The 12,060-nt window shown below is 36.2% G+C and overlaps 1 protein-coding gene across 6 annotated transcripts in view; it reads left to right on the forward strand.

Annotated features, from left to right (window-relative positions):
* LOC122618254 (B-cell receptor CD22) overlaps positions 1-12,060 on the forward strand; it is a 43,792-nt gene that overhangs the window by 15,368 nt on the left and 16,364 nt on the right. For all 6 annotated transcript variants that reach the window (XR_006326010.1, XM_043794552.1, XM_043794554.1 and 3 more), the window contains 5 exons: positions 670-799; positions 852-947; positions 1,006-1,164; positions 1,231-1,313; positions 10,994-11,180. Coding sequence is in view for 5 of the 6 variants with exons in the window: in XM_043794552.1 (XP_043650487.1) it covers positions 670-799; positions 852-947; positions 1,006-1,164; positions 1,231-1,313; positions 10,994-11,180 (655 nt within the window). In the remaining variant the exon portion in view is untranslated. The remainder of the gene's footprint in view (positions 1-669; positions 800-851; positions 948-1,005; positions 1,165-1,230; positions 1,314-10,993; positions 11,181-12,060) is intronic.

Here is a 12,060-nt window from a genome sequence, read left to right on the forward strand (position 1 = left end):
TATGTAACCGGCAGAAGAAAGTTTTTCCGACCATATAAATTATATATATTCTTGATCAGGATCGATAGCCAAGTCGATATGGCCATGTCCGTCTGTCTGACCGTCTGTGCGTATGACCGTCGAGATTCAGGAACTATAAAAGCTAGAAAGTTGAGATTAAGCCTGCAGACTCCAGAGATATGGACGCAGTGAAAGTTTGTTGACCCATGTTGCCACGCCCACCCAAACACCCACAAACCGCCCATACTGCCACGCCCACACTTTTGAAAAATGTTTTAAATTTTTTTCATTTTTTTATTAGTTTACTAAATTTCTATCGATTTACAAAAATGTTTTTTCCGCGCCCACTCTAACGCCCACAAACCGCCAACATCTGTCAGTGTTGAAATTTCTCTTTCGCCATACTTTTTAACATACTTTTCAACGAATCTAACATACCCTTTTATTCTACGAGTAACGGGTATATAAAAATCGGAATTATAAGTTAAGTTTACTTTGATTTCAAAAGCAATATATTTAATGAACTATTTGACGTTGACAAACAATTTAAATATGCCAAAAGGATTTGCGCGATCTTAGCATTGGCATCGACATCGCTCCACAAGATTTCATTTTCAGCTTTTATTTGGTTAAGTGAGACCTTATTGATAATACATGCTGTGATTTCAGCATTTTAATATGCCAAATTGGCCTGATTCAAAATTCAATATCGAGGATGATAATGCAAACTACACATGCGTATCAACGGGTAATACAGTCGGCGGAAGCATACGGAGTCGCACCTATTTTGGCATTGAGTGTGAGTGCAAAAAAATATTTTAACTACAAAAAATTTAAACCTTGCCTAATAGACGCACCTGAAAATACGACGGTTTCGGAGAAAATTGTTTATGTGCAGGAAGGCACAATACCAGGACGCGTCATTTGCAAATCTCGGGCTAACCCAGGTTTGTTGTTAAACTATTTATTTTTTTTAACTTATTACCCTATACCCTATTATTACAGAGCCTTCATATGATTGGATTTTTAAGAACCAAACTGTAGCCAATGGCAATGCATTAATTATTAATACTGCCATGACCCGAAACGATAATGGAACATATACGTGTCTTGCGTATAATAAGCACGGTAGCAGCATTGCGAAAACCATAATTGAAGTCCAATGTAAGTGTAAGAAGTGAAATATGTTATTTAAACGTAATTATCTTGTCTTCACAAAATATTTTAAAGTTAAGCCACGTTGCGAAATCGAGAGACAGGAAATTGATGACCAGGACACGCTCATTTGTATTGCGTACGGAAATCCAATAGAGGTATGTGTTTCCTTCCTTGTTTAAGTGCATTAAACAATTGAATTAATAAGAAAATCTACAATAATGCTTTACTCGAATTGACCGAATTTATATATTAATGTCTTTGAAAACAAATTAAAATGGTTAAATTCTCTAAAACTGGGAGTTTAGTATATTCCCTTCATGCACATAGCTAATCCACGTGCGATCCTTTCTGGTATTCTCGTCTCTGAAATACTTGTCTCTGACATATACCAGAAGATCCAAATGGTTCGAATATTATTTAAAGCTCGTATATGCTAAGTAGGCATATGCTTCAGTCTAAGGGACTTTAGGATCAGTGATACCAATATTTTTTCACAAAAAAGACTGCCAATTTAAAAAAAAAAAAAGGACAAAAAAAGGACACATTTTTTTCATTTTTATTCAGTTTAAAGTTGCTGTCTTATTTTCGTCATAACTTGCCATAGAGCCGATCATCAATAAATATTTATTTGACAGTTTATATTCATGGCAGTATAAATTGTGTCGACGCAGACCGAATCTAAAAATAAAAAAAATGTACAAATGACTTAAGTTAAAATACACTTGCACACTATGCAGTAGCCTTTGCTACTTTACGACTTGTCCTTGCAGAGCCAGTTTTTAAAATCTGGCTGCTGCAGCCAGCACTCGCGGACTTTTTGTTTACATATAAGTTTCTTTTGGCGTTCTTCGGCACTTCCAGAAAAGTTAATGTGCACAAGTGTTTCGATATTACGATCTCGAACGATAAAAGTTCATAAAAGAGATGCCAAGTCATTGATAAAAATGAATTTGAAATTATATAAATAATATAATTTTAGTCTAAAATTTTTTCGAACTAAAAAATTTAAAAAAAAAACACCGATTTCCGGATTAATGATGTTTGACATTTCTTTCGGATGAAGCAGCTAAAAACAGGGCAGATCTGTCCGAAAAAGGCCAAATTGGCATCACTGTTGAGGACATGGCACTTCCCTAACCATTAACTGTGGTCTGTCCTCAGGTCGTTAAATTTGGATATATTATATCATTATATTGTTTTCCGGCTGAATAAGCTCCTTTTCACTGGTATCTTGGTTCGAATGTTCTTTATTTTGTTTAGAATATTTTACAATAAGTTTCTTAGGGATATTCTTGAACTTATATGCTAGATACATATAATACAAAAGCTGATCCTAATAATAACGAAAGTTGTAAGACATATTATTTGGATTACAGTGTAGGGCTTCACATGAGAGTTTATATTGCGATTTTGGTTCTTGTAACATTATTAGTAATATAAATCGTTTGCGTAAAATCTTTTAGATTGTTTGAAATTATGAATTCATCAATTTGGATTGTAAAATTTTTATACCCGTTACTCGTAGAGTAAAAGGGTATACTAGATTCGTTGAAAAGTATGTAACAGGGAGAAGGAAGCGTTTCCGACCATATAAAGTATATATATTCTTGATCAGGATCAATAGCCGAGTCGATCTGACCATGTCCGTCTGTCCGTCCGTCTGTCTGCCCGTCTGTCTGTCCGTCCGTATGAACGTCGAGATCTCAGACTCCAGAAACATAGACGCAGCGCAAGTTTGTCGATTCATGTTGCCACGCCCACTCTAAGGCCCACAAACCGCCCAAAACTGCCACGCCCACATTTTTGAAAAATGTTTTGATATTTTTCCATTTTCTTATTAGTATTGTAAATTTTCTATCGATCTTACTTTTAAAAAATATTGTGAAATTTTTTCATATTTTTGTTCGTCTTGTAAATTTAACTCTATATACCAAAATTCTTTTTGCCGCGCCCACTCTAACGCCCACAAACCGCTAAAAACCGTCAGTGTTGTAATTTCTCTTCGCACTTTCATTAGATGAGTAACGAGTATCAGATAGTCGGGGAATCCGACTATAGCGTTCTATCTTGTTAATCCTTAAAATGTTATTTCCTGATATTACAATATGGTATACTTGATAATTGAAAATATATAAATATATATATATATAAATATATAATCAAATATTCGCTCAGTTAGAATGTAACCATGTTCATCTGGGTAAGATACTACTTGAATGATTGAAACTTTTTTGATTTCGCTTGGAACATGGAAAAATAATTCGAATTTCGTTTCGTTGGTTCTTTTTTTTCTCTACTCTGAGCTTGTTAATAATTCCGCTGTTGATTACGTCTATAACCAAGATTAAGTCATGGTTTTTCACGGAACTTTCTAAAAGTTTAATAATCTTTTCTTCCAACTCATACCTATCGTCCTGATCTAAGGTGCCAAATAAATATGTATACGCCGTTCCTACTACATTTAAAATGCCTTTTTTACTTCGTTTAATAATTCTCAATCCATTAATTTTCCGTATTAATTTCTCAACTAAATATTGAAATTGGGGCACATTGGGGAAATCCTTTGCTTCTTATACTAGGTTCTAAGCGTTTTCCTTCTTATATTTATGCTTAAATAATAATATTCGTAGTGTATCGAAATATCCATTGTTCCTGTTTGGAATATAAGGTATCCATTCCTAGCACTGAGCGGGCTTGTATATTACTGCATTGGACCATGGGGACAGATAAGTAAAAGTCTGGAATTATAGTATCTACCCCTATTAATTTTCTTCTACTTTTTAAATCTTGACTAATAGTGTACGATTTTCGTACCGCGATTTGTCTCTTCAAAATGTTTTTCATCCAATTGTTGAATTTGTCCTGTTTTCTTGAATGGATTGGTTACCTTGCTTTGTACAAGTGCGGTTTGTCTATACATATTTCGCGTTATTTGCAAAATCATGGCTCTTTTCATTAAGTTTGTCGATTTTGTCAATATTATTCCGCTGAACATTATAGTCTGGTCTTCCTGCATGCAAAAAGATTTCCGTCGAAGATCTTTTAGTGGTGTTGTATTTAGTTTTGTGATTATAAGATTGTTTAAAATCGTGTACATTTATTTTCTATACTTTTTTCACTACCAATGATTCTTAATTTCTCGTTTACGGTATTATGCATAATAGAAATATTTGGTTTTCGAATGTCAATTTTAATTTCACACTTATTAATGATGTTCTGGATTATTTTTCTGGGAAATAGTATTCTTCTTTAAACCAGTTAATGGTTTTTTCTATACCTGGATGAAAAATCTCTTTTTCATTACTCCCTTTTCATTACTAAGTCTTAAAATTCGGCGTAGGTTAAGATATTGATTAACCTTTCGGTACATCTTAACAATTTGGTGAAACTGTTAGGGCTTATGATTTCGGTGTATGCCCTCTGGAAAATCAGAAAGTCTTTGTTATTAGGGAAGTAAATTGCGCTGATCTTAGTGCACAAATATTCCTTAATGATGTTCTTAGCGAATACAGCTGCCATTTTTTTGTAAATTATTTCCATTTTCAACTTCTGAAAATAATGACTTACATTGGTTGTATCGTTGTTTCCCTTTTTTAATTATAGTAGTCTAGAAAACAAGTTAGGTGGTCTTTCAGTTATGGATAAGTAATTTAGATTATCTTCGTTCGCGCTGTGGACTGTTACTATCTTCGAATTCACCAAGCATTGCTTTTTAAATTTTTGTGCGGGAAAAGGCATCCGCTACATAATTTTCTTTGCCCGATAGATATTTAATTTTGTAATCCAATTCATTCAATTTTATTTTCCATCTTTGTAATTTCATGTTTGGTTCTTGAATATTATTAAGCCATACTAAAGGCTTGTAATCACTCAGTATTTCAAATGGTTTACCAAACAAATATGACCTGACATATTTCGTTGCCCAGAGTATAGCTAACAATTCTTTCTGGATTGTAGCGTAAATAATATCATGCTCATTCAGTGTTCTGCTGGCATAACTGATGGGTTTATGATTTTGAGATAACACAGCGCCAATAGCTAAATTACTTGCATCAGTTTTCAAAGAAAATTGCTTTGAGAAATCTTAATAGATCAATATCGGATCTGAAGTAATCAATACTTTTAAACTTTCGAATGACTCAACGTAGTCTTTACATTTGGTATCGATTACTGCACCTTTATTTAGTTTAAGGGTCATAGGTTTAACTACCTTGGCAAAGTTAGGAATAAACTTGCGGTAGAACCCACATAATCCCAAAAATGCTTTTATTTGTTTTGTTGTCTCAGGTATTGGAAAATTTGTAATTGCGTTAGATTTATTTGGATTGGGTTTTATGCCATTTGTGGTTACAATGTGTCCCAGGAATTCAGTTTCCTTCTTCATAAACTCACATTTGTCTAGCTGCAGTTTTAAATTAGCATCCCTGAGTTTCCCAAAGACTTTCCGTAGAAACAGAATGTGTTCCTTCAACGAAGTGGAGTAAATTATAATGTCATCCAGGTATACTAAACAATCTTTGTAAATCAAATCTTCCAAAAGATTGTTAATACATCTCTGAAATGTTGCAGGGGCATTTTTCAGACCAAAGGGCATGCGTGTATACTCGTAGTGCCCATTTTTGGTTGAAAAAGCGTTTTTCACAATGGAATTTTTATACATTTGGATTTGGTGAAAACCCTTGGCTAAATCAATCGTTGTAAAGTATTGGCATCTTCCGAGTTTATCCAATATTTCATCCATTCTAGGAATGGGGTTTTCGTCATTGACAGCTATTTCATTGAGATTCCTGTAATCCACTACCAACCTAAGCTTTTGTTTCTCAGAGGCGTCGCTTTTTTGGGGACCACCCAAATGGGAGAATAGGCTTCGATTTGCGAATTATACCTTGTTTTATCTTTTATTATTATCATCTTGTTTGTTGACCTCCTGATCAACACTTTGGGGGTATTTATAAGGTTTTCGGTAAACTGGATCTTCATGCTCAGTCTGTATAACATGTTTGATAGTACTATTGAAGGTCAAATTTTCTCCTTCTTTGTACTCTATATTCGTATTGGGCCTTCTTTAAACAACTTCCTCTACATTTAGATGTTCGAGTCTGTACTCGTTACGCTCGCGTAATTCATTATTTATCGCGAAGTTGACTTCATTATTTATCGTCAAGGAACTTGGAATCAAAGTGTTTTACTTTTGGAGTGAGGCATTTTGCTGATGCGATCTCCTCCTTCTGTTTAAGCTTTGGTTTAAGCTTGGGTTTGAGGCACTTTGCAGGTGCGGTCTTAACCTCTTGCAGTTTCGGATCGAATTTCTCCACTGGTGCGAAATCGTCCTTTTGTTATGTAGATGCGGTCTCGTCCTTTTTTTCTTCATATCTGAACCTGTAGGTTCTCGAACCTAAAGTTACAGTTTCCTTCTCATAATCAATTTTTACTTTCGTTTTTCAAGATATTTTCGACATAACAGAAAATCATAAGTATCGGAAAATCGAAGTGATCGACGGACATATCGAAGTGGGCTTCATCATAATACTCTTTTTTAATTTTATTGGTATACTTTTATAGTGTATACTGTCAAATGTTCTTCTTTTACTTATAATGATTGTTATGATAGCGTATTAGAACATGGGGACTGGTTCGTCCTCCCACGTTTCTTGAGTGTCCGAGGCAGTCTGATGAAAATTTACGTCCATCCTGCTTTGCCGACTCTGGCTTTCTCGTTTTCTCTTTACCGGCCCATTACCATGCACATTATTTGAAGTTGAAGATTGAAAATTAAGAGGATTGTTTTGTCTTTCTTGAGTTAAATACCTTCTGATTAACAGGTATAGGACGAGTCGAGTACTGATTTTGCTTAGTCATAACTTGATTCGGAGTTAGCATGCTAATATTTCGGTTTGTCACACGGTAACAAGTACCATAATTATGATGTCTGCTGTTAAAGTATCTTTGATTATTGCTCTGATCAATATTTCCCTTGTTCTTTTTGATTTATTAAAATACTGATTTTCGGGGTTAGCATCGTATAGGCCTAGCTCCATTGTGGCTTGTTATACCCGTCACTCGTAGAGTAAAAGGGTATAATAGATTTATTAAAAAGTATGTAACAGGCAGAGGAAAGCGTTTCCGACCATATAAAATATATATATTCTTGATCAGGATTTCTATCGATTTGCAAAAAAACTTTTTGCCACGCCCACTTTAACGCCCACAAACCGCCCAAAGCTGCCACGCCCACTTTAACGCCCACAAACCGCCCAAAGCTGCCACGCCCACACTTTTGAAAAATGTTTTGATATTTTTTTATTTTTGTATTAGTCTTGTAAATTTCTATCGTTTTGCCAAAAAAATTTTTTGCCACGCCCACTCTAACGCCATCAACTGTCAGTTTTGAAATTTCTCCTTCGCACTTCCACTAGCTGATTAACGGGTATCAGATAGTCGGGGAACTCGACTATAGCGTTCTCTCTTGTTTTAATTTGGAAATAGTATGTCTTTATAGTAATGTCTTTACGCGCTAGTGACATGTACATTCTATCTGGCAATTTTCGATCTACTGGGGTTTAAATTGTTCTTCTTAGCATTTCTGAATAGTTTAACTTATCAAAAATATTCCAAAAATATTCCACTTCTAAATATACCCGTTACTCGTAGAGTAAAAGGGTATACTAGATTCGTAGAAAAATATGTAACAGGCAGAAGGAAGCGTTTCCGACCATATAAAGTAACTATATATATTCTTGATCGGAATCAATAGCCGAGTCGATCTGGCCATGTCCTTCTGTCTGTCCGTCCGTATGAACGTCAAAATCTCTGGAAGTTTGTTGATTAATTTTGCCACGCCCACAAACCGGCCTAAACTGCCACGCCCACACTGAAAATTTATTAGATATGTTTTCACTAGTATTTTAAATTTCTATCGATCTGCAGAAAAACTTTTTGACACGCCCACTCTAACGCCCGCAACCGCCAAAAACGGTCAGTGTGGAAATTTCTAATTTGCACTTCCACCAGCTGAGTAACGGGTATCAGATAGTCGGGGAACTCGACTATAGCGTTCTCTCTTGTTTTTCTATAATCTTACTAATGCTACCAGGGTATGTTGTTTCCTCCAGTTGTCTCACTAGGGTCACGTATGGTCTGTGGTCCTTGAATGATTTTGTTAGTGTTGTGTTAATTTCCATCCATGTTGCTCTTGCTTGGATTACGACTTCAAACGCTGAATCCACTATCAGATGTTTCCCTGCTCCGTATATTACGTGTGCCTGCCGGGCATCTTTGGGTGGGATACAGGTTGAGCAGTTGCTCGACCTGGTTTACAAATCGGGACAGCTCGCCAGGTGTGCCGACGTAGAAATGCAATTATTTAATCTGTCCCAGTAATTGATTCAGGTGAATCTCAGAAAGTTGTGGAACTGCCATATTGTAGTATTTGTACATTTCTTGATGCACAGAGTTGTAAAATTTTATTTAGTTTGGTTTATTTAAACCCACGGAAAATTTTAATACATTTTTGTTTCCAACCCCACGGGATTTTTCTTAGCTTAGAGTTTATCTGACCACACGGGATTTTTGGTTGTTATGGAAAACTACACGCACGTAGATTCTTTTGCGGGTCAATTTAATTTAGGAATCAATGTCTTAATGCTGGTAGCATCGATGTGCTTAGCTAGTAGTATAGCATACCCTGTAAATGACCAGTACCGTACTAAAGGCCTTCCTATCTATATGATCCTACCGACTTATATACATATGTTTGCAGTATTTATAAGTTAAAAAAATATAATTTTTGTCTGAAAAATTACAAACATTATGTTCTAAAAAACACCGTTCTGAACTTTACTTATTGATCTGGATTGATTGACGCCCAAGCCTCGGTCTCAAGCTTTTCAAATATGGATTTTAGGGATTGGAGAGAGCTTTGGAGTTACTGATTCTGATTATCTTTGCATTTCTCTTGGATTTAAGTGCATTCACTCTTGGATACAAGTGCTCTTAGATTCTTACGATTTTGTTTATTGAAATTTAAAACTTCTGTTTTCGAGTTTGCGAGTCCGAACTTTGAGATCCCAAACAAGGCAAACAAGCTGCTGTTGTCCATATACCCGAAGGAGACCGCCGATTTATTCAATAAATGTCTAAGCGAGGGAACTATTCCCGACAGATGGAAGCGCCAGAAATTCATGCTCCTGGCCAAGCCAGGCAACCCCCGGGAGAACCTTGGTGCCCCTAATGCTGGAAACCCCGATGACAAGGCAGGCAACAAATACGCAGCGTCCGTCATGAAGACCCTGTGGTCCTAGAAAGGGAGCAAAAAGGCGGCGAAATAAGCGGCCAGACCATCGCTCGAAGCAATGCATATTCTGCTTCCGCAGATTTTTTTGCAAATCTATATACATTTACAAGACTAATAGATAAATTAAAACTTATCAAAACATTTTTCAAAATTGGCGTGGCAGTTTTGGGCGGTTTGTGGGCGTTAGAGTTGGCGTGGTAACATAAATCGACAGACTTGCGCTGCGTCTATGTCTCCGGAGTTCACATGCTGAATCAACTTTCTTGCTTTTATAGTTTCTGAGATCTCGAAGTTCATACGGACGGACAGACAGACGGACATGGCCAGATAGACCTGGCTATTGATCCTGATCAAGAATATATATACTTTGTATGATCGGAAACGCTTGCTTCTGCCTGTTACATACCTTTCAAGAAGTCTAGTATACCATTTTACTTACGAGTAACGAGTATAAACATATACATACATATGTATATATGGACAGCGGTTTTTAAGTTTACAACATTCTTTAATAGTGTGACTAATGACGTGAATCCTATACATGGCTCATGTAGCAATACTTGCTGGCACGCATATTTAGAATACAATTTCGAAAAATATTTTGCAACAAGATTTTGGTTTGAGAAGATTTAATTTAACAGGAGAGAGCGCAACAGAAAACAGGATGTAAAATATTGTCCCGATATAATCTTTTATATTCGTGTACAACCATTTAAAGGCGGTGTTGACATTGAATGCGTCAATAATTTATTTAGTTCAGATTTAATTGTGTTTGGCAACCTGTAGTAGAGGGTTGTTTTTTACTGAATGTTTGCAAACTTGAATAGCTTTTTGGAAATTTAGAATCAACTTCATCTGCTTAAACTTTAAAAACTCAAATACATCGTAGAAAAAACAAGAGAGAACGCTATAGTCGAGTTCCCCGCTATCTGATACCCGTTACTCAGCTAGAGAAAGTACGAAGGAGGCTCTTCAACGTTGACAGTTTTTTTGAGGTTTTTGGGCGTTAGAGTGGGTGTGGCAAAAAGTTTTTCTGCACATCGATAGAAATTTTCAGTACTAACAAAAAAATTCAAAAATATCAACAACATTTTCATAAGTGTGGGCGTGGCAGACGGACAGACGGACATAGCCAGATCGACTCGGCTATTGATGCTGATCAAGAATATATATACTTTATATGGTCGGAAACGCTTCCTTCTGCCTGTTACATACTTTTTAACGAATCTAGTATACCCTTTTACTCTACGAGTAACGGGTCAAAATATTAAGTAGTCGAGAACAAAAGAAGCAGGTTTCCCGACAATATGCGTTTTATTTTTTTTTGTCGGATAGGACAAACAAAAAAAAAGGCAGCTCGCACCCAGAAGTTCAGTCCATTTTCCGTTTTGGATAACCCTTTAGGTGCTGCCCTTTGCTGCAAATACACAGCTTCCATCTGTAACCATAAATCGTTTAATATAGAAATCCCAGCTTACCGTCGAAACGTAATATCTCCAATTTGATTCTAATATTTATTTATTACTCTTAATATTATTGCAGGCTGATTTTTCTTGGTCACTTAAAACCGAAAATGAAACAGACGAAAGCTTGGGCAGCGGAAATAAAGAAAACTCTGTGGATAAGAGTTTTTACATATTGCAGACGGATTATGCAATATCCAGGACTTACAGATGTGTTGCTAATAATACAGTTGGTTACGGCTCATTTTGTGAAATTGAAGTAGCTGGTACGTATAAAATTAACATTGACTAATTTTCAATAGTCAGCATGTTAAATAAGGTTGCCGATTTTTACCCGTTATTCGTTGAGTTTTTCTAATTGAAAAGTATGTTACGGGTATGTAGAAGAAAACGTTTTCGCACCATAAAGTATTTATATTCCTGATCAGGAACACAAGTAGAATCGATTTACCTATGTCCGCCCATTTGTTTGCCCGTATAAGCTTACAATTTTTGAGATACTAGTGACGCCAACTCAGTGAAATTTCGTTTTAAAACGTTGCCGTGCCCACCCAAGCACCCATGACCCGCCAAAAACTGTCACATACACACTTTTAAAAAATGTTTTAATATGTTTTCATTTTTTTATTTGGCTGGCCAATATCTATCGGTGTCCAAAGCTACAACTCCCACAAAACGCACAAAACTGTCACCCCCACTTAAACATGTTTTTTTAATTGTATTGTTTTTCTTTGCCAATTTCTATCGATACGCTAAAAAAAAGGTTAAACTTTCTCGTTCGCACTTCCACTACCTGTCTAACGGATATTTCACAGTCGAGAAACTGAACTATTGCGTTCTCTTTTGTGTTTGTATACCCGTTTCTCGTGGAGTAAAAGGGTACACTAGATGGGTTGAAGAAAATGTGACAGTCAGAAGGAGGCGTTTCCGATCACGAATCATTAATGATCAAGATCATTAGCCCAGTCGATCTTTCTGTCCGTCCGTCTGTCTGTCCGTCCGTCTGTCTGTCCGTCCGCATGCAGGTCGAGCTCTTAGGAACTATAAAGGCTAGAAAGTTGAGCCTAAGCATGCATTTTTGCCATGCCCACGCTAGTCGAGAAAGTCGACTAATGGTATAAAACAGCTTTCCAGTATGTTTCTTTT

This window comes from Drosophila teissieri, chromosome 3L (genome assembly GCF_016746235.2).
Source record: "Drosophila teissieri strain GT53w chromosome 3L, Prin_Dtei_1.1, whole genome shotgun sequence".
Lineage (NCBI taxonomy): Eukaryota > Metazoa > Arthropoda > Insecta > Diptera > Drosophilidae > Drosophila > Drosophila teissieri.